This window comes from Haemaphysalis longicornis, unplaced genomic scaffold (assembly GCF_048455015.1).
Source record: "Haemaphysalis longicornis isolate Haplotype H1 unplaced genomic scaffold, Haemaphysalis longicornis Haplotype H1 scaffold_11, whole genome shotgun sequence".
Taxonomy (NCBI): domain Eukaryota; kingdom Metazoa; phylum Arthropoda; class Arachnida; order Ixodida; family Ixodidae; genus Haemaphysalis; species Haemaphysalis longicornis.
This window is the reverse complement of record NW_027526214.1, coordinates 114654800-114675124: the sequence shown is the minus strand read 5'-3', so window position 1 is coordinate 114675124 and position 20325 is coordinate 114654800. Positions and strand designations below refer to the sequence as shown.

Sequence of the window (20325 nt, the reverse complement as noted above, 5' to 3'; positions counted from 1 at the left end):
GGAAACGACCGCAGCGCCGAAACGGCCAAATACATGAGCAGAGTTACGACTTTAAATTTTAATTCAAAGTGATCATACAACATTTCCAAATTTTTCAATCTTCAAAGAATCATTTATTAAAAATTGTCATTGCTTTTGGTGTTCACCAGTATTTCAGTTTAAATAGAATCCTGATCGGAAGCGACTGCAGCGCCGAACAAAAGAGCAGAGTTCTCTCTTTGTATTTTTATGCAAAGTGATCACACAACATTGCGAAATTAATCAATCTTTAAGGAATCATTCATTCAAAATTATTATTGCTTTTTGTGTTCACAAGTATTTCAGGTTTAATGGGCTCCTGATTGCAATTTTCCCGATCGCTGCCTTCTTGCTCCCGGTCTTTTCCGATTGGCTGCCAGTTTTGTCCAGAAGATCTAAGCCAATCAGGCTGTATTTTTGGCGCATGGCAGCGCCCTGAAAAAACCTTGAACGGGGATGATGATGGCGAGTAAAAGTCTTTGAATCGGAGTGACGGCATGTTCCATTTCACCTGTCTTAGCTATTTATTTTACCTCGGACTTGTCTTAGCTGCCGCTATCTCTGGCTCTGATTCCCTGCGCCGTACGCGGTCTCGTGGACTTGTCTCGGTCATAACCAGACAAATAAAAATTCACGTGTGCCTTACAATGCTTTTCAGCTCGGACAAAATTTGGCGTTCGGCCTGCTTCAGCGCAGGCTTGCACGGGAGCCCTGAATCATTCGGCTCGCGCGTTTGCAGATCGTGATGTTGCATTAATCATTTGAAGGTGTGATCTGAGACTTCAGGGTGCGTAATCATTACCGAGGGAAATCTTTGTCGCAGGTGTCGCTAGCCTTACGCTTTTTCAACCACTTGGTTGGTAAATCTATAACTTCTCGTAAAAGGTACAGCGTTTATGTGAGTCTTTACTGTACTCGCACAGGACTATTCACTAGCATTTCTTTTTTTTTTTTTGTCGGGTGTTTTCTTCGTAACTTCTGCGAGGAAAACTGGGAGGGAGGAATACCTTTATGATACGGAATGAAAATGACGACAAGGAATGAATACACCAGCACAGAAAAACGCACGCAGACACTATAAGTACTCTAGAAACGCAAATCTGAAAGACTCACAAACGCGCACACAGTGCAAACGTTCACAGAATTTCCTCAAAGCCGGTCACGGAGAAAGGCAAGGCCTTCGCAGCCCTTGTCGCAGACGCAGTCGAGGGCTGTGAGCCTATGCTAACGCTGAGTTTCAGCACACAGTGCAGGTTCAATGTCCTAACGAACACTACAAGAGTGACAGAGAGGTGATACTCGTCTCGTCTTATGCATGCAGGTAGTCGTTGGCGAAAGCGATGTTGAAGCTTCCTCACGTTTCCGTAGGTCATGCTGAAGTAACTGGAACTGGCCCATGCAGCATTCGGGGAGCCCAGGCGGGGTCATTTCTGTAGTGGTCGGTTGGCAGTTGTAGCTGCAGCGGCGGCTAGCTGTGGCTTTTTGTGTGTGCGTGACAGCTTACTCACCCCGTAATTGCGCATATTAGGTAATAGACCCCCAAACGAACGAGTTCCTCTAAACAATTATCTTTGGTTAAAGCTAGTTTTGTATAAACGAAGTTATATGCTGTCAATCAAAAGTATTAGAAATCAAACATAAAGAGCTAGCTCTTCTCAAACATTGAAACTGCATTGCTGACGCTGTCATACAACTACACTTCTGATGAAGGCCAAAAACGAAAACGCCCGTGTGTTCGAGATTTCGGCGCACATTGAAGATTCCCAGGTGACCGAAATTAATCCGGAGCCCTCCACTACAGCGCGCCTCGTCGCTTGTGTATCTGTACAGCGAGTTAAGCCACATAATAATAAATCAACCAATCTCAGAAATTTACGTAACAGTTTATTTTTTTTTTCAGGGCTATAACAAAATACGCTCAAATTATGCACCGTTCTTACTGGTCACGTCTGAGGGGTTGTAAAGATAAGATTGGGACCACTTCGCCTTCCACAGAAACAATGAGGGAACTAAAATTTAGGATGCCCACGTGGTCTAATTAATGAATCGTTGCCTTCATATTTAGACTGCTATCATGGCTTCGGCTGGTGAAATCCTCGTTTTCTTGACGCGTGAAAAAAAAAAAACGTTATCTCTAACCTGAATTTCGGCAATTTTTTTAGTGGGAGGTCTTATCGGTACATAGATCTGCTGTCATGTTTAGCGTCCGCTGAGCGGCACATTTGTTTGCACACAGCTGCTGTCCTTTTCTCAGTCCAGGAAGCCACGAGCTTTCGCCACTGTTCGGGCCCATGTTAGTGCATTTCTTGACTGCTACTTAGGTGCTAAAGCCTGGAGCTGGTTCAATAGCACATACGATTTTTGCTTCTTTCCATCAACACAGACGGCGAATGAAAAGGGTTGCTTGATGGCACGACATGGGCCAGTTGCATGTAATTACTGCTATCGCGATGAATGCTCCAAAATACAGATTCTATAGAATACACATTTCCGCATAGTAGTATTAGGTCGCTTGTACGAGCAAGGAAACTTGCTGACAAACGTTCTGCGTACAGTGATTTTGACGTCCCAAGGAAAAAAGAATGCCAAGAGACCGCCAAAAGGGCGGTCTTTTTTACTCTAGGTAATATGCGTTGTGCGCCCGGAGCATTGATCCTTAATCTCCTCGGCGTCGCGGTTCGTCACAAAGCTTACGTTTTTAACTTGTATCAAAAATTGCAATACCAATGAGGTCAGCGTCTGTACCAATGCGGTCAGTGTCTATGCAGGCTCGCAAAGCACGAGTTGTTTTACGCGCACTTCTTCTTTAGTCCAAAAAAGTGACATTTATTTTTGGTTTCAAGTCTAAAGAATGGCCTAAAACGTATAATGGACAAATGAAACGCGAACACGAAATTATGAACCGGAACACACAAATAGCGCGATTTCTTTCCATGCAAGTGAAATAATCGCGCCGCTATATAACAGCAGAGTCTAAGACATTGAAGGACTCTGATAACAGTAACGAAGATTGAAAATGTGTCTTTCCAAATATACCACTAGCGAGCCATTGTTTTGCATTCACTATCCATATTCTTTCCTCTAGAGCGTTCGGTTTAATATTTTCGTGTTTTCATTCATTCGTCCATGAGTGTACATGTATATACAGCACACTGTGTTCGGTGGCTAAGCGCTAGCCCACGCATGACCTTCGGAACTCCGGTGATAGGGCAGGGGTGGTGCTAGACCTGTGACAGACATCAGCCGTTCACCTTTCGAAGAGCAGGAGCGTGATTTGGTTCCGACTGGATTAATGCGATCGGGAGCCAGACGTTTTCTTGTCGACTTTTGAGCATTAACTGCCATAGGAAAAACGAGTACTCGGCTACGGCATCATAGCCGTTCATCTTTTATACTCCGGCAGGCGAAAAGAGGTTGGCCGCTCGGAAGACGTGTACGTGCTGCTCATCTTTTGATGAGCGGCTTTCAAAGAAAAAAAGAGTACTCGGCAGCCGCAAGCTTGCCGCACGTCTTGTGATCAATGTTACGGGAGCAAGCGCCGTTCCTCGGCGGCGGGTGACTTACCAGAGAATTTATAAGCAACCCGCCCCGGGCAGAAACCGTGGTTACGGCAAACCAGTGAAAGGCGACCAACATATGAGCATTGGCTGCCGAAAACGTTCGAAGGTGACGGCAGCCGGATTCGTATCGTCCATTTTATTATCAACGGCAGCCAATTCGTTGCCTCTTGCCGAGCATGCCGGAGAACAGCCATAGGATGGCCGGTCAAGAAACGGACTTTCCGTGCTGCCTGGGGAAGCCTAGGTTTGAAAAGCAGTCAAGGACTCTGGATGTACTGAGCATGCTATCGCAGCGGCAAACGGAAATAAATGAAAAATAATATGAAAATGTTTTTTATAACATTTCATAAACTGGGTACGTTATTCCGGGAACGGGCTAAATAAATAGGAAAATACGAAACGGCAAGGTTCTTTCGCCCCGGGTTGAAATGAGAAGGAACAAACGGGAAGGTTGAAATGTGAACGGGTTCAAACGTGAACGGGCCAAGTGGGAAAGGGCGAAACGGGAAGGTCGTTTTGCGCCGGGTTGAAACGGGAGGGAACAAGCGGGAAGGGTGAAATGGGAATGGGTTCAAACGGGAACCTCCCGTTGCCTTAGGATCGCCTCTTTGTCCTCACCACCTTGTTTTAATGGCACAGCATCGACAGCACGTCGCCTCACCTCCCTACTCAAAGCCAGTTCCTCCTTCAGCTTCACCGTCTTCGTCTCCAAGTGGTTGCGAAGCGTTGAAACTGTCAGTCTCGAGTCTTTCTCAGCTTTCATTATTCGTCCCAAACCCGCTAGATACATGTTCGAATATTTGCGTAGTTGTAACGGTAAGAGCAACCGGACTCCCTTCTAGTTGTAGCACGCGAATCCTAGAAGACCCGCCACTTGTTGCAATGAAGGAATAGGCTGGATCACGGGGAGAGCCTTGAGCCGTGCTAACGTGGCCAAATGAACACACGCGTAGTATTCAAATGACAATCCAAGCGGGCAGGTACGGAAAGCGGGAAAAGAATATTTACAACATTCGGAAAGGCCTAACGAGGAACTGGTTCACGTGAGTCCGCTGGGCCTGGCACTGTGCAGTAGCTTCATGCTGGCTTGGCCGAGTCGATGCGAGGCGGCGCTGCCCGCGAGGCTGCTGAGCTCTGCGCGCCGAAAACCTCCAAACGGAGACGATGACTATCGGCGGGAGGAGAGAGCTTAGGTAGGGTGTACTAGAAGTTTTAGAGTGGCCCGACCGGCGGCCCGGAGCGGTGCTCCTTTCCCGCAGAAAATAGCGGCGGCGCTGTAGTCAACGAAAACTGAAAGCGGCCGCAGGCCGCGCGCCTGGCCGCGTGCCCGGCCGTATTATCGGCGGCCAGGAAATGCCGCTGCTGTACGATGGACGTGCGACTGTTTAAATGTACTGTAGATGCAGTGGACTGTGGGCAGCGAAATGAGAAATAAAGGCTGCGGCGCGTTTTCCGTTAAATTTGCCCTTTCCGATTGACGACAACAAAAAAATACTGTTTTCTCGATCCTTTGGTGCAGTATTCGTAGCGGATTGTAAATTAAGTAATTGCAGCGAAATTTTCGCTATGACAAATTCCCCAATTGAACGTTTTTGCGTGAAACGGCCTAATATGAACGAGTTCCTGATTGCTTTATGATCCTGTCCTTGTTATGCTGCTTGATGGACATAATTCGTTCCCACAAAAAAATGAAAAAAATATGAGGCCTGGAAAGATGGCTTTTCAGAAGATTTTTTAAAAGGGTGTAATTTACGTGAGCTGTTGTTATAGCTGTGAGCAGTGATCCAGTTGTAATAATTTAGCGTGGTGTTAATGCATGCTGTCGCCTGACACAGCAGAAAATGACACACGCGAGCGAAAAGTTGTTTTAACTGAAGGATTATCTTAGCTGTTAGCCCAGTTGTCCCCAAAACCTTGTTTTTTGCAACTATTCTCCCAACATTCTATTTCTCGTACCACCTTTAACCTGGTTCAGTGATTGATTGATTGATTGATTGATTGATTGACTGATTGATTGATTGATTGATTGATTGATTGATTGATTGATTGATTGATTGATTGACTGATTGATTGATTGATTGATTGATTGATTGATCGATTGATTGATTGATTGATTGATTGATTGATTGATTGATTGATTGATTGATCGATCGATTGATTGATTGATTGATTGATTGTGGGGTCTAGGGCGCCGACGCTGCACAGAAGATGATCCGCGCTGTAGTGGAGGGCTCCAGGTTAATTTTTTGACCACCTGGAGATCTTTAACTTGCGTTGAAATCTCGAGAAAAAGGGGGTTCCGCTTTTCTCCTCTATCAGAGAAGCGGCTGCCGCAGCCGGGAATCGAAGCCGAGTCCTTGAGTTCAATAGCGTAAATCAGCTAAGAAAATCAAATCAAAGAAATAGAACTTTTATTCACAGTATACTCAGAGACAAACTACACGCACATAAAACCAAAGCAAGACATAGATAAGATCATTAACAAATATATTCATCACGACAAAAAAAATATAACGCGGCAAACTATACACAATCTATTATAAAAGAAAGTTCAAAGTTCAAATAAAGGGAACTGGTACTAAATACACATTTCTATTGCATTTTTGGTGGCAACGAAAATGAATTGTAACGCAAATAATCATACATAAAATCTATTCAACAATGAAAAGTACAAGAACACTAGCATAGAGATTTACCTGGATCAAAAATACTTTGCTGACATTTTGGGGCAAAACATTTTCAGAACTTCGCATGTTCTCACAGGACATGTTTAGACTTTTTGTCTAGAAATTTTCATCCGTGTCACGACGTAGAACCCAACCAAGTTTGCAGTCAAGGTGTCACTGTGCTGGCCGCAACCAATACCGGTGAGAGGTAAAACTTCCCGATAACGAATGTGAAAGATTAACTCAATTTCGGAATCTCGAAATATCTGTCAAATCAAACTTTTTTCTCTCCGTACATAATTACCCAAATAGGCGGTACGCAATTGCCCCCTTTCTCTCGAATCGGTTTTTTTTCTTAGGACCACGGATATCTTGATATCTTGACAGAGAGAACACAAGGCAAATTAGCACAGGCAGCTGATAATGTCCCTGTTCGAACGCTTAGCTCCCACTACTAGGCGCCAAACGCGGTCGTGAATGGCAAATTTACGCGAAGTACGCGCTGTGCAAAATCGACCTGCCTGTTTCCGCAATACTGTCTGTCGCTTACATCGTTTTGTGATAGCTACATCTGGAAAACGCAGCTGATCATGTGGACGACGAGAAGCCTCCAGAAGTGCCTACCTCAGAAGAAACACCAAACATACAACGTCTGCTTCACACCAAGATAGAAAGTAGCGTTGGCGACCGACAACCGATGTGATGCATTGAGCAGCTTGAGAACGCTTTTTTGAAATACAGATTCGAACGCTAAAAAGGCGAGGATCATATAAGTTGTTTCTTTTGCAATATTCAAAATTCTTTTTCCCGCGAAATATTTTCCCTTTATTAGGAAAGCACCTATTTGCAGTGGAGCTATAAGGAGCACCAGCTGTTCTTTCAGTGACCTGGCCACAAACTTTTGGCATTCCACATATCTTAAAATTTTCAGAAAATTTTACGACTTTGAGTAAACGGGAGCGGTATATCACGAGCGTTTTGACAATACGCATCAGGAAATGTGAAAGTATCGTTAGGTGGAAGGCGTCGATAATTTGATGTTGGCTCGTAAAAGTTTAAAATCTTCACAAGTGGAATAACAACGTACGGTGTTTACTCTCTAAATTAGCTGCCCAAAGGCGTGGACTCGATTACCTGCTACTGCGGCCGCTTTTTTGATGGAAAAGAAAAGCTATAAATGGCCGGGTGTTCAAGTTTTCGCCGCAGGCTAGAGATTCTCAAGTGGTCAAAATTAATCCTTAACCCTCCACAACAGCGCCCCTCATCGCCTGTGTAGCGTCGGCGCGTTAAACTTCATAATCGATCAATAAATCAGCTGCCCAGACGCCAAACACTGCAGCGAGGAGCGCAAATCTTGCCGCGCGCAGGCTCGGAGCTGGGGTCGGGAAGCGGCGGCTGTTCAGTGGTTGAGGACAGCAGCGCCGCCGCTATACCGGTTTATTTTCTGTGCGAAAGCCGACCCGGCGGAGCGATGGGAGAGGCCGCAGCTCGGGTCACTCTAAAACTTCTAGTACACTCTAGCTTAGGCCCGCAACGAGGCTTCGCTGCCCGCGCTCCGCGTCACCGGCACACCGCTCTCTCGTGGGCCGGACCCGGATCTCCCTTCGGTGTCCAGGACTGTGGTCAGCAGGCCTACGCCGTGACGGATGATAACTTGGAAGGCAGCGCCGGCAACAAACCTCGGGCCTACACTACGGCGGCGCGCAGTCCTGCTGTCGTCTTGGCCGACCGCTTCCGAACTGCTGTTTTACTGCAAAGCAGTATATGTCTAACCCCCTCATACCCCCCCCCCCCCCTCTCCTCGTTTTCAATCTGGTATCACCGATTTACTCGTCGCCGTCCCGGGGCTCCTCCTCGCCACTGCTGACACTATTTCACAACAATTTTTCGCCTCGCCTACACCGATGCCCTTTTGGCAAGTTCCGCAGTCTGCAGAAAACGGCAGTAGTTAAGTTATCAGATGATTGCGAAAAATAAACGGAAGCACGGAAGGGATCAAAAAAATGCAATGACGAATACTTTACTCCCTAATGTGGAATTTGTGCGCAGCGCGAACTGCAGTCTTCTTAGTCAAGGCACATTTCTGCTGCTTCTCAGCAAGTGTTCCCGTAATCAGCGAACCCATGGCGGCGTGCGCTATTCTGCTTTTACCTTGCAGCATGCCGCCGTCGTCGGCCAGCATGTTGCAAATCGTTTTTGGACCTCCCGCGCAAATGTCCCGTGGTTCAGGTTAGGCCCGCACAGGGGAGCAGTGAGCATGATGCTGCAAATCGTGTCTCAAGCTCCCGTGCAAATGTCACGTGGTTTTGGATTAGCGAATAATGAAACAGCATCTGGGGAAAGTGTCAGGGGGAGGGCACTCTCTGGTGGCGGCGCATGAGACATGTGTGAAGGAATGGCAGCGAGAGAGATTACGCCGTAGCCGCACGTGTGGTGCTCCACCTCGCCCTTCCCTGGACGCTCCTCTCAGTTTTCTTTTTTTCGTCGCTGCTGCCTTCGCTGACTCGGTTACGCGGAGATAAACAGACGCCGTCCCTGCGAAGCCCAGGTAACGGCTGCCAAAGCTCTGCCCCCGAAAACGACCGAAACTCACCGTCGCCGTTTCTGAAGAAATTGTACTTGTCAAAGTAGCTGTGAATTCCTCCCAGTTGCAGAGAAACTTGCCCAGTTGGAACGCCGGCGTGAACTCATATATCTATTTCAGCTTGGAAGGCCTTCCGAGCGACATTTTCGCGCGGTCCTTCACACCTAAGTATGCGCCATCACCGGTTGCCGGTTTATGCGTGCACGGTTTGCGCAAAGGGTGGGGGGGGGGGGCGTACACAGCTAGGCTTCATGGCGCACCGATGAAATACCTCTTGTGCTTGTGGGAGATTTAGATGTCAAAATTACATGGCTCAATGCGCTTAGTCGGCTGGGCTCCTTAATCGACGGTTCGGTTGTGTTTTTATGTGTTACACAGACATCTTACGCAGACAGTGAGATGCCCATAAGGAGGGAGGGAAATGACAGCCACATGTTTGTACGCGAGAATAGTGCTCAAGGGCTTCCAGGTTTAAACTCGTTAAGGGACGGATGCCTGCCGTTGCTTTGGCGGAAGAAACGCAAGAACGGAGGCGTTGGCCGCGAACGGCCGCAAAAACAACGGAAAGCTGCTGGTGCCGTCGTTACTGCCTCAAGTTCATCTCGTAGAGTAGCGGCGAATCCCTCCCGGATGAACATCAAATGGCCTTCTTGGAACGCTGCAGTGAGCCAATATCACTTCTTCTGAGGGCTTTCTAGAGGTATTTTCGACCGCGTCTGTCCCTTCTAAGCCCGTCCAAATGACCAGTTACCGGTTTATGAGACGCAGGTTTGTAGTGGAGAATAGTTGGAGGTAGGAGGGGGGTGTGGACGCGCAGATATAGGTTTCAAGGCCGTACTGATGGATGGCATGTCAGTTGTGCTGGTCCGAGGTCTAAATGCGCACGTTAAACGGCCTAATAGGAGCTGTCCAGAGTCCTTAGTGGCACACCGGATTTGGTTTGTGTTACACAAACAGTAGGATGCTTCCGACGCGGGAGGAACACTGCCGCTCCATCTTTGTCTGCAAGAAGAAAGCTTAGTTTCTTCAGAGTTGATTCACATAATTGGCTAGGAAGTGTGCTCCGTCGCAAATTACAACAAACGTGTTTTGTTTCGTGTATACCGTGGACTGCGTCCAGCTTTGCGCGTAATCCTTCTTCACAGAGTGGAAGAGCACTCATTTTTTTTCTCTCCATTTTTCTTCCCAGAGCTTTCTCTTCCGCAAGCCTTCTGTCATCTGTTCAGTGGATTGGCAACGACACCGCACCAGGCTCTCCACTACACTTGTATACTTTTTTCGTTTACGTAACACGGCAGCAAGGAGAACCATTAATGTGCTCCTTACAAGAAATTTGGTAAGCTGTGTTTGAATATGGCAACGTCCAAGTTGTAACAGAAAGGTTTAACTTCAATTGCATGGTTATGATAATGCCATCTGAAAGGCTCAAGTAGAAACGAAATGGTGCCGAATCTCAGCCACGCCCTCCAGTAATTACCAGGCGTCCACGTTATGTCGCTTTGTTCGGGCCACAACGCTCACGCCTACGACTTGTTCTGTCTGGTTACTCGTGCTGCGACCAGAACTCTGTTATACTTAAAGTGCACTGAGGGATAGTGCCGCTGCGAGCATGTTCTTGTAAATGTTGGTAAATTTGTGACATCGAAATGAATTGAACTTTTTTAGTTTGGAAATATTTAGGCAAGTGATGCTTTTTACACAAGTGCCCGCTTTTATACAAGTGGCCGGCACGGGGTCAGTTACGGCAGTCCTCACACCAACAAAACTCACTGTTGTGTTATTATACTCTTTGTTTTTGTTAAAAGAAAATTTACGACCGCAAAGCCGCTTTTCCGCAGGTCTTCACACCAGGCGTAGCTGTGCTAACACTTATTCAGTGAAACACCGAAATAAAAATATTATACACGAGGATTTCTCTTCTACAAGATTATCAAAGCTTGAAATATGATGAGACGCCTTTTAATTATAGCTCCAAGTGATAAAAGCTGCGGCAGTAGCGAAGCACAATGCAAAGACACACGTATCAAACGCGTGGTTTCAGCCGCTTTTAAATTGGGTACAAAGAAAACGATAGAGCATGTTTTCCGCCACTGTTGTTAGCCCTCTGGGGACTCTCGTTTCCCTAGTTTAGAGGAAAATGAAAAGGTTTTTATTACTGTAGTTCTAAAAGTTATGCATTTTAGTAAAAGCACAACAGTCAACATTTTTTCGCATATAAGCATATTTTTTAGCCAACAGAATATGTAACGAATATGTTTACAAATATCCGGTCGACATTACCTATCACGTACAAGTTGGTCACAATTACGGATACTGTCATAGCAAGCGAAACTGTAGCGTCTGGCACGATTTCACTACTTTTTCTAGTTTTGTGGTTGACGCCATAACGCAAAATTTGCTTTGACCTGCTTCCCAATTCGGTATACTTTTTGTTTTCAAACAACTTTCATTCAGAACGATCGAACCCTTCTCTCCGCAAAGCACGTAATTTAAAAAAAAAACTGCCGCGGCTGGAAGTCACGCCCGACCAAGGATAGTGGATTGCAGTTTTTATATATCCTCTGGATCGCACTTAACTCGTGAAAATGTGGAAAAAAAACAAAGCATGTGCGTTTGCACACAGGTTCGTCGTCTCACGAAATCCTTTTGCTACGGAAACCTTGCTGTTAACTTGAAGTTCAATTAGAAATGGCTTTAGAAAACGAGAGTAGGCGAAATGGAAATCGTCGTTATACACTCCGTGATGCATTTCGGCTTGGTAGCACCTTTCAACTGATCTTGCTACTTCGAACGGGGTTTGCTCCGCCATTCGCTTCCGTTCACGCCCCAGAAATGCTACAATATTCCTCCTAATTTTTTTCAAAGGTACACACTTATAAAAGGTAGCGAGTGTACCCGACTTCCTTAAAGGGAAACTGCAATGTCATTCGCTTCCAAAAAAGCACACGGGGCGAACGTTTCCGCCCAGTACAGCATGAGCAGGGTTTCGATCTCCTTTCTTCACTTCTGCTGGCTGTCTTCGGCTTCCTTTCGCGCCTTCTAAGAACTCCAGTAATCATCCACATTTTATTTCTACCTACGGGAAGACAATCGCAACAAGCTGGCAGTGCACACGCCTCAAAGAAAGCCGCTGATATTATTTGAGTTTTAAGAGGCCACGCCGAGCCCTTTTTTTCTGAGAACGGCATAAACAATGGGTCGGCCCGCTCGGTTTGCATCCGCCCGCTGCATTTTGCGTCCGTTCATGCCTTCGAAAAGAAGAAATTTTCCTCATTTTTGCAATTGAAGCACAGACACTTTTCCCAACTGGGGAATGCACCCGATGTTTTTAAAGGGAGACCACAATGCCTTCTCCTTTTGAACGATTATGCGGCACATTTTTAGTCTGCGGAGGAATGTGAGCAGTATGTCTGCCTGCTTGCACTGCTTCCGCTCGCCGACTTTCGGTTCCGGTCATACCTCCAAAAACGAAAAATCATCCTTCTTATTCTGTTTCGAGTTAAGTCTGGACAGTCGAAATAAGTGGGGACTAAGCCCCCGAAACCCCCTTTTTTTATTAAAGGGAGATGGCGAGATTATTGGCAGTTTTTGTCGTTTTGCCCTCAAGAATTATGGGCAGCGCATCGTCTCCTTGCTTTGTTTCCCCTCGCTAGGTTTCTGTTTCTTTCACAGCTCTGAGAAAGTAGAATATTCCTTTTTATTTTTTTTTCCTGTAAAGGCAGGATCCCGGTCACAGCAGGAAGCGCACCCGTCAGGCCTAAATCGAAACCGCGATGTAATTCGACAAGAGAAAGCGAATGTGCACAGTTTGAAACTGACCTCAGTGCGAGCAGAGCCTCGGCCTGCTTCCTTGTCCGCCTCTCACCGCCTTCGGGTTCCGTTCACATGTGGCAGAAGGTTGTGGAAAGGGTAGTAGCGGAAGCCCGCACCCACCGGCGCGGGTCACGGAGGGGCGATCGCTCCTCGCCCGGAGGCAACGTCGCCACCTCACGTCACGCGCCACGTGAGTCCAGACGGCCCAATGGGGCGCGGGGGAGAACGCGGTGACGTCACGAGCCGTACGGCCGGGCGGGAGGAAGGACGGCGCGCGCGCCGGGGCAGTCCGGTTCGGGACAGCGAGGAGATCGGCTGCCAGGTAATCCCTCTGCCCTTTCTAGGCAAACTTCATACGCGGGTGGCCCCGTCACGATCCGAACGGCTCCGGCCGCCGCCACATCGGAGCAAGAAGAAGAAGGGGGTACTGGGGTTCGCACAATAAACCCCGCCATTGCTTGTTGGACGGTTGTCTTTGTGTTGCCTGCGTCTCACGCCGGCCCGTATAGGCCTCGTGCGCTCGTTTGGAGGCGCCACTGAATTGGAACCGGTGGCGCCCCCTCCGGCGCCGCGCCGCATTTTTTGCTTGTCCGCCGTTCCGTGCAACGCAGCTCCGCAAGGCTTTCTCTATGGCTCGGCCGCGTCCGCGCGAGGCCAGCATGACGGCGCCAAGCGGATCGTGCGTGCTGTATTGCGGTTTTAGTAAAATACAGAGCCCTGAGAAGTATTTCAAGGGAAGTTGCTTCAGGCGCGGCATCAAGCTTTACGCGAGCAACCACGTGTACGGCGTAAAAGAAGAAATCCTCAGCGAGACGGCGCCGTCTGAAATCGTGGCCAGGTGCATTCCGCAGATGAAGAGCACTTGCGACTACGACGTGCGGCTGGAGGTGAGTGAATTGTATTTGAGATACCCTTATGTGCTTATTTCACGTACATGGTGATTTGTTTTGTATATGTAGTTGTCGCCGAACCCAAGGCGCATTGTGCGAGGCCGCTGTTCGTGCAAGGTTGGCTGCCGCGGTTGGTGTAAACACGCGGCGGCGGTGGCCGTTTTCATAAACAGCCACGAGGAGAAATCGTGCACGGAGTTGCCGCGTGCTTGGGGGAAACCCTCTGCGCGACCGACCCTGGACACGAAGAAACAGATAAAGGAACTCTTTGCAAGTAAGCACGAGGAGCGCTTTCTTGAATTGCTCAGATTATTCAACATTGAAGCATGCGTGCTTTTTTGTATTGCATCATACAACTTGATAATTGTTTATACAGGTCGCCCCTTGCCTGCCCCAGTACTCAAACCCCTGTGCCCGAAAACGGTACATGCCCAATTCTCAGGCGTGAGGTGTGCGTTCGCGGACATGATCGCGTGCGAGGACAGCCACGACGAAAATGCAGATCCAACCGGTGCTTCCACAGAAGCTGTAGACGAAAGTCTCAATCTCGGCATCGAGGTTGTCAGATCGCTGCTCGGGGAAGCGCGAGAAACGTACGCAACCATGCAGGTGGCGAGCGTGGTACCCCTGACAATAAACAGGTGCAACCTGCTCGCTATGCTGGAGCAGAGAGAGGAAACGTATTACAAAACGTTTGTGAAAAAAAGCGTGGAGCAGATAGCGGAGATCGCGCTTTTAACCCTGGGCCAGGCTGCTGTAGACAGGTTTGTTATATCTGCAGCCTTTATGTGCTTCACAGCGTGTTGTGCATTTTATACAAAATGGCACATTTTGTCGCAGATGGCACCAAGAGCGGAAGCACCGCATCACAAGCACGATGGCCCACCGCATCAAAACGAGGAGGACAGAGTTTGAAGCACTTGCAGCTGCACTCGCTTCACCGCGCCCATTCTGGGCGCAAGCCACAACTTACGGTAAGGATTCACGTATGGGTGCACAACCTTAAACATTTGCTCAATCCGTCCTTTTTACTTGCAGTAAATAGAGTCTTAAATGCACGTGAATAAATTAAATTGCATGAAACAGGTCATATTAACAAGAAGAAGAAAGTTTGTTGAACAAACAAACTTTCTCATGTTAGAACTCCTCAGTCCACATTAACACATTTCTTTTCTTTTTTATTTTTGCAGGCAGAAACAGTAACGCCGTCGCCTCTCCCGTAGCACGCCGGAAATATGGACGGCACATACGCAGGGTGACCGACGACCGAACTCTTTGCGTTGCCAACAAAGTGAGCGCTGCAAATTCGGCTCCTGTCTCGTACCGGCAGCCACATGCCTCCGTCTGGACTAATAACCAACAAGAGAAGAAAATTACGAGGCCAAAGATGGAAATAACGCCAGTTACAACACGCAAATGGACCAAAAGAGACGCCAAACGCGCTTGTTTACCTTGCACGACGCACAGCCCTAATCCAGCGCAGCCTGCGCTCCTCTTCGTACGGCTTCCACGGAAAGGAATAAAAACTGGTTTTCGGGAGCTTGTCAGCAGTGTTGGCGTAGCTGTTATGGCATCCGTAGACGCAACAGTACACTGATTTGCGTGTTTTCGCCCGCACAGGCGCCATCCCGCAACACTTCGTTACCGGCGGCGGCTGACTTCGCTAAGACCCGGACAAGCAAAAAATGCCGCGGAGGCTGCCAGGTGGCGCTGCGTGTACGGCCGAAGTAGCAGCGCACTAGCCCTATAAGGCCGCGTGCGGAGGACCGTCCGAGCCAAACCCACCCAACAAGGTGCACAAATCCTTCTCACTTTGCTTCGATGTAAGACAGGCATTGATGGGATGCGGAAAGTGCACCTGCATTTATCAGGAAAGATTGTTGTCATTTGCATTTAAAAGGCCCATTTGCATTTTTATGCTGACATTTCTGCTGACAAGAGTATGAGCAGTGCTTCAGTCAGCCAGCCTTGCTTTCGCTCACTGCTTTCGATTCAGAGGGGAGTACAGCCCCCTTTCTCAAAGAGAGAACGCTAGGTGATCTGCGTTCAAATGGCTCGTTTGCGCCCACTTGTCCGCGGAGAAAAGTGTGAGCAGTGATTCGTGATTAGGCTTGATCGTTTCCTACCACTCGCAACCTCTCCTTTCCGTTAACGCGGCGGATATGGTATAATTATCCTTCTTATTTTCTTTCGGTTTTAAAACATACACTCGTGAAAAGCGGTGAACCGACCTGCCGGTCACTAATGAAGACCGTGTTGTCACTCGTCTTGTAAACGCTCGTGCTGCGCAAAATCCACTCTGTACAAAATGGGCAAAGTGCCGGCCCTATTGCTTTGCTGCCGCTCGCCGCTCTTTGCTGATGTCAAATTTACAATATTTACAATATTCATTTCAATTTTGCCCTATTCAGAGGCAGACACTCATAAGAAGCGGGGAAAGAACCCGCCATGCATTAAAAAGGTCGCGATGTGAATCGCCCTGTAAAGTTCCACTTGGCCCACTTCTTCAGTCGGAACAGTATAAGCAGTGTTTCGGCCCACTTTCTTTGCTTCGCCTCGACGCCTTCCCTTTCTCTTGACGTCTTTGAAAAGGTACAACATTCTTCCTCAATTTGATCAGATCTAAGAGCATACATTCATTAGAAGAGGTGACGGTATCAGCCTTTCTAAAAGATCACTATATCATTCGTCTTTCAAAGGCCCACTCGGTGTCCTGTTCCGCTCAGATAAGTCGGCATGTCCCCTGCCTGTTCACCCGTCACTTTTAGTTACGCTTTTTGCTTCGAAAGGATATTGTCATCATCGTTTCACTTTGATGTTAGGGCAGAAACTCGTAAAAAGGGGGAGTTCACCGGTCATTTTAAAAGGCAAACTGCGAATCAATAAGCGTTAAATGCCGACTCGGTGCACCTTAACGTTAGAATAGTCTGATCTGTGTGCAGTCCTGCTTGTCTGGCTGTTGATCCGAGTCGTAAGCTTTCGTTCATGTCTCCGCGGAGGTACACTAAGCCCTCTCATTTAATTTCGAAGTTAAGACAGACAGACCGTCGCTTGAAGCGAGGAGTGCACCTGCATTTCTTAAGGAAGACCGCGATGTCGTTCGCTTATAAAGAGCACTTACGGCACACGTACCTGCTCCCAACAGTACGATCATTGTGTCAGCCTATTTGCTTTGCTTCTTCTCTCCGCTCTCCGTTTCTGTACAATGATCCTTCCTATTTTAGTCAAGAGTTGGACGAAAGTTTGTCTGGTCAGGAATTATGATGAGGACGAAATGCGGTCACTGACAATGTCAAGGTGAAAACACAGAGACATTTCGGAAGCCATACGGGTTCCTTGATGACACTAAGCAGGCAAGAGCCGTAAGTGACTTCTTATTCTAAAATTTGATGTAATGAACGGGTGTAGCTTGCCGGCAGATTGCCATCTGTCGTATTGATAGTGTCCTTGGTCTTTTGAATGAACACGCATTCCAAAAGTAATCTCATGGCTGGGTTCTTTTCCTTGGGTATTACAGCGGCGTTATCCCAGTCGATGGAATGACCGTTATCATCGACATGCTCGGCCAGGGCGTTCGACGCTTTCTTGTTGCTGCCCACGTCCCTTTGGTGTTCCTTTATTCTCCTTCTGACGTTGCCAGTGTCGCCGATGTAACTGCAGCTACAGTCTGCACAAGGTATCTTGTAGACAACACCAGGGTTTCTCTTGCTGTCCAAGCGATCTTTCCCGTTCACGAGCTGATTCCTCAGCTTGTTGGACGGCATGTGGGCAACGCGAAGGTCATACGTTGAAAAGATGCGGCTTAAAGCTTCGCTCACCCTAGCAACGTATGGGATTCCGGAGCGTCTTCGATATTACTTGCCCCGGGATGGCCTGGGATTGAGAACACGGTCTGCAACATTCGTAATAAATTTCTCCCGGTACCCGTTCGTCAGTAATTCTTGATGTATAGTTTCAAGTTCTTTTCTCCTTTCGTCGTCAATTGAGCAAATACGAGTTGCCCGCGTCACAAGAGAAGAAACGACGGATTGCTTGTGACAGGCAGGATGGCACGAATTAAAATTCTGGTAATGCCCGGAATGCGTCGCCTTCCTGTGCACAGCAAACGAAAGACTAGTTCCGGTGCGCCTCAGCTGGACATCGAGGAAAAGAAGGCTGCTGTCACACTCAAATTCTGCAGTGAACTGTACGGAGGCTTCTATCGAGTTAAGAAGAAGCAGGAGCCGTGGGGCATCGTTCCTATTGATGATGCAGAAGCAGTCGTCCACGTAGCGGACGAATATCTTGGGCTTTGGATCCAAACCAGCGAGGGCCTTCTGTTCAATAACTTCCATGACCAAATTTGCCGTAGTAACGGATATGGAAGCTCCCATAGCATTTCCGTGGATAGGCTGGTAAACCTGCTCACGGTAGGTGAAGTATGTGTTGCTTAAACAAAATTCCAGCAACTCACACACATGTTCAACCTCCAAAGGTGTGCGTTCCGCGAGCGTTTCGTCCGCCAGCAGGACCTCCTTGCATGTTGCTACGGCCAAGTTGACAGGAACCGAAGTGAAGAGCGACTTGACGTCGAAGGACACCAATACGTCGTCTTCATCCAGGGAAATGTCGCGGACTTTCTCCACGAAAGCTGAAGAATTGGCAATGTGAGATGCTTTCTTTCTGGCGAGTGGGGCCAACGCATGGTGTAGGTAACCCGAAAGTCGGTGCAGCGGCGACCTTGTGAAGTCGACGGTGGGCCGTAGCGGAACGCCTGGCTTATGTACCTTCAGTAAACCGTAAATAGCAGGTGCCGACCCATTGATACACAGGAGGCGATAGTAAAGGTGCTTCTGCTGCGGCGGTACGAACAGAAAAATCCTTGAGAGCAGCTTCTGCAGTTTCGCTTGAAGGCTTGTCGTGGGATCTTTCTTCATCGCTGCGTAAGTATCCCCGTCCGAGAGCAAATCCATCATCTTCTGGTCGTACTCACTTCTCTTGAGTATCACAACGGCGTTTCCCTTGTCCGCAGGAAGTATGGCAATGGAGGCAATATTCCGGAGGCCCTTGATGACTTCTTTCTCAGACGGTGAGGACCTGGATTGAGGGCCGCGCGTCCTCCACTTCGATAAAACACCGATTGCGCGGGTGCGAGCCTCGTCTCTTACTTCGTGAGGAAGCTGTGTGATGGCTCGCTCCATGACACAAACCACTCTCGCCGGGTTTGGGGAGTCGCCTGAATTGAAGTAGAATCCTTTGCGTAGAATGGCAACTTCAGATGCAGTAGGTTTGTACGAGGACAAGTTGAGAACGGCGGCTTTAGTTTGGGTGGGGCCCTGCGGCCTGAGTGCGTCTAGTTTCCTTTCCTGCGACTTTCTGCAGTTTCGTTCATTTAGCGTTACCATGAAGTTGGCGTGAAGCTGCACGTCCGGGAAGTCCTCAACAATGATGTGTTCCAGCTGGCGACTTTGGTAGAAGGTTCTTGTCTCCAAATTCTTGATTGTCTGTCGGCATTCTTGGACCCGTGCCGACACTAGCGTTTTCTCGGCTTGTCGAATTATCTTGTGGCCCCCCGCTGACGCTACGGGTGCCTTCAAGCGTAGACTTTTCGGCACAAGGCCTTCCACTTTGCACGTTTAGTTCGACGAAAGTTCGTCTGGTCAGGTATTAGAAAGTTCGTCATCAAGGGCCTCCGTAATAATGCCTCCATTGCAATACTTAATGCGGACAACGGAAACGTTGTTGTGATACTCAACAGAAGTGAGTACGACCAGAAGATGATAGATTTGCTCTCGGGCGGGGATACTTACGCAGCGATGAAGAAAGATCTCACGACAAGCCTTCAAGCGAAACTGCAGAAGCTGCTCTCAAAGATTTTTCAGTTCGTACCGCCGCAGCAGAAGCACCTTTACTATCGCCTCCTGTGTACCAATGGGTCTGCACCTGCAATTTACGGTTTACCGAAGGTACATAAGCCAGGCGTTCCGGTACCGCGCATCGTCGACTTCACAAGGTCGCCGCTGCACCGACGTTCGCGTTACCTACACTAAGTGTTGGCCCCGCTCGCCGCAAAGATAGCAACTCACATTGCCAATTCTTCAGCTTTCGTGGAGAAAGTCCGCGACATTTCCCTGGATGAAGACGACGTATTGGTGTCCTTCGAAGTCAAGTCGATCTTCACTTTGGTTCCTGTCGACTTGGCCATAGCAACATGCAAGGACGTCCTGCTGGCGGACGCGAAACGCTCGCGGAACGCACATCTTTGGAGGTTGAACACGTGTGTGAGTTGCTGGAATTTTGTATAAGCAACACATACTTCACCTACCTCGAGCACGTTTACCAGCAGATCCACAGAACTGCCATGGGAGCTTCCATATCCGTTACTACGGCAAATTTGGTCATGGAAGTGATTGAACAGAAGGCCCTCGCTGGTTTTGATCCCAAGCCCAAGGTATTCGTCCGCTACGTGGACGACTGCTTCTGCATCATCAATAGAAACGATGCCCAACAGCTCCTGCTTCTTCTTAACTCGATAGAAGCCTCCATACCGTTCGCTGCAGAATTTGAGCCTTCCTTTTCTCGATGTCCAGCTGAGGCGTACCGGAACTAGTCTTTCGTTTGGTGTGCACAGGAAAGCGACGCATACCGGACGTTACCTGAATTTCAATTCGTGCCACCCAGCCTGTGACAAGCAATCCGTCGTTTCTTCTCTTGTGACGCGGGCAACACGTATTTGCTCAAGTGACGACGAAAGGAGGAAATAACTTGAAACCATACATCAAGAATTACTGACGAATGGGTACCCGGAGAAATTT

General features: G+C 48.2%; 2 protein-coding genes across 3 annotated transcripts; one reads left to right on the top strand and one right to left on the bottom strand.

Moving 5' to 3' along the window:
* Positions 1–13163: 13163 nt before the first annotated feature.
* LOC144160979 (uncharacterized) lies at positions 13164–15078 on the top strand. 2 transcript variants are annotated; one of them, XM_077692045.1, is made up of 4 exons: positions 13173–13528; positions 13601–13805; positions 14372–14480; positions 14968–15078. In XM_077692045.1, the coding sequence occupies exons 1-4, from the start codon at positions 13271–13273 to the stop codon at positions 15002–15004; spliced, it is 609 nt and encodes a 202-aa protein (XP_077548171.1). In that variant the 5' UTR covers positions 13173–13270; the 3' UTR covers positions 15005–15078. The 2 variants fall into 2 exon arrangements, with proteins under 2 accessions (XP_077548172.1, XP_077548171.1); XM_077692046.1 differs by lacking the exon at positions 13601–13805 and having other exon boundaries at positions 13164–13528.
* A 2566-nt stretch (positions 15079–17644) lies between these two features.
* LOC144160762 (uncharacterized) lies at positions 17645–19715 on the bottom strand. The gene is made up of 3 exons (XM_077691940.1): positions 19597–19715; positions 17985–19114; positions 17645–17664 (listed from the first exon to the last, which is right to left on the bottom strand). The coding sequence occupies exons 1-3, from the start codon at positions 19713–19715 to the stop codon at positions 17645–17647; spliced, it is 1269 nt and encodes a 422-aa protein (XP_077548066.1).
* Between the last annotated feature and the right edge of the window lie 610 nt (positions 19716–20325).

Excerpts from the sequence above, each read along its gene's own strand:
- LOC144160979 (XM_077692045.1), top strand. The coding sequence starts at position 13,271 with ATGGCTCGGCCGCGTCCGCGCGAGGCCAGCATGACGGCGCCAAGCGGA. Across the intron at positions 13,529-13,600 it reads ACTACGACGTGCGGCTGGAG|TTGTCGCCGAACCCAAGGCG; the intron begins GTGAGTGAATTG and ends TTGTATATGTAG. Across the intron at positions 13,806-14,371 it reads GATAAAGGAACTCTTTGCAA|ATGGCACCAAGAGCGGAAGC; the intron begins GTAAGCACGAGG and ends ATTTTGTCGCAG.
- LOC144160762 (XM_077691940.1), bottom strand. The coding sequence starts at position 19,715 with ATGGCCAAGTCGACAGGAACCAAAGTGAAGATCGACTTGACTTCGAAG. Across the intron at positions 19,115-19,596 it reads AAAGCTGAAGAATTGGCAAT|TCTACGCTTGAAGGCACCCG; the intron begins GTGAGTTGCTAT and ends TGTGCCGAAAAG. Across the intron at positions 17,665-17,984 it reads TTTGGAGGTTGAACATGTGT|CTGAGGCGCACCGGAACTAG; the intron begins GTGAGTTGCTGG and ends CTCGATGTCCAG.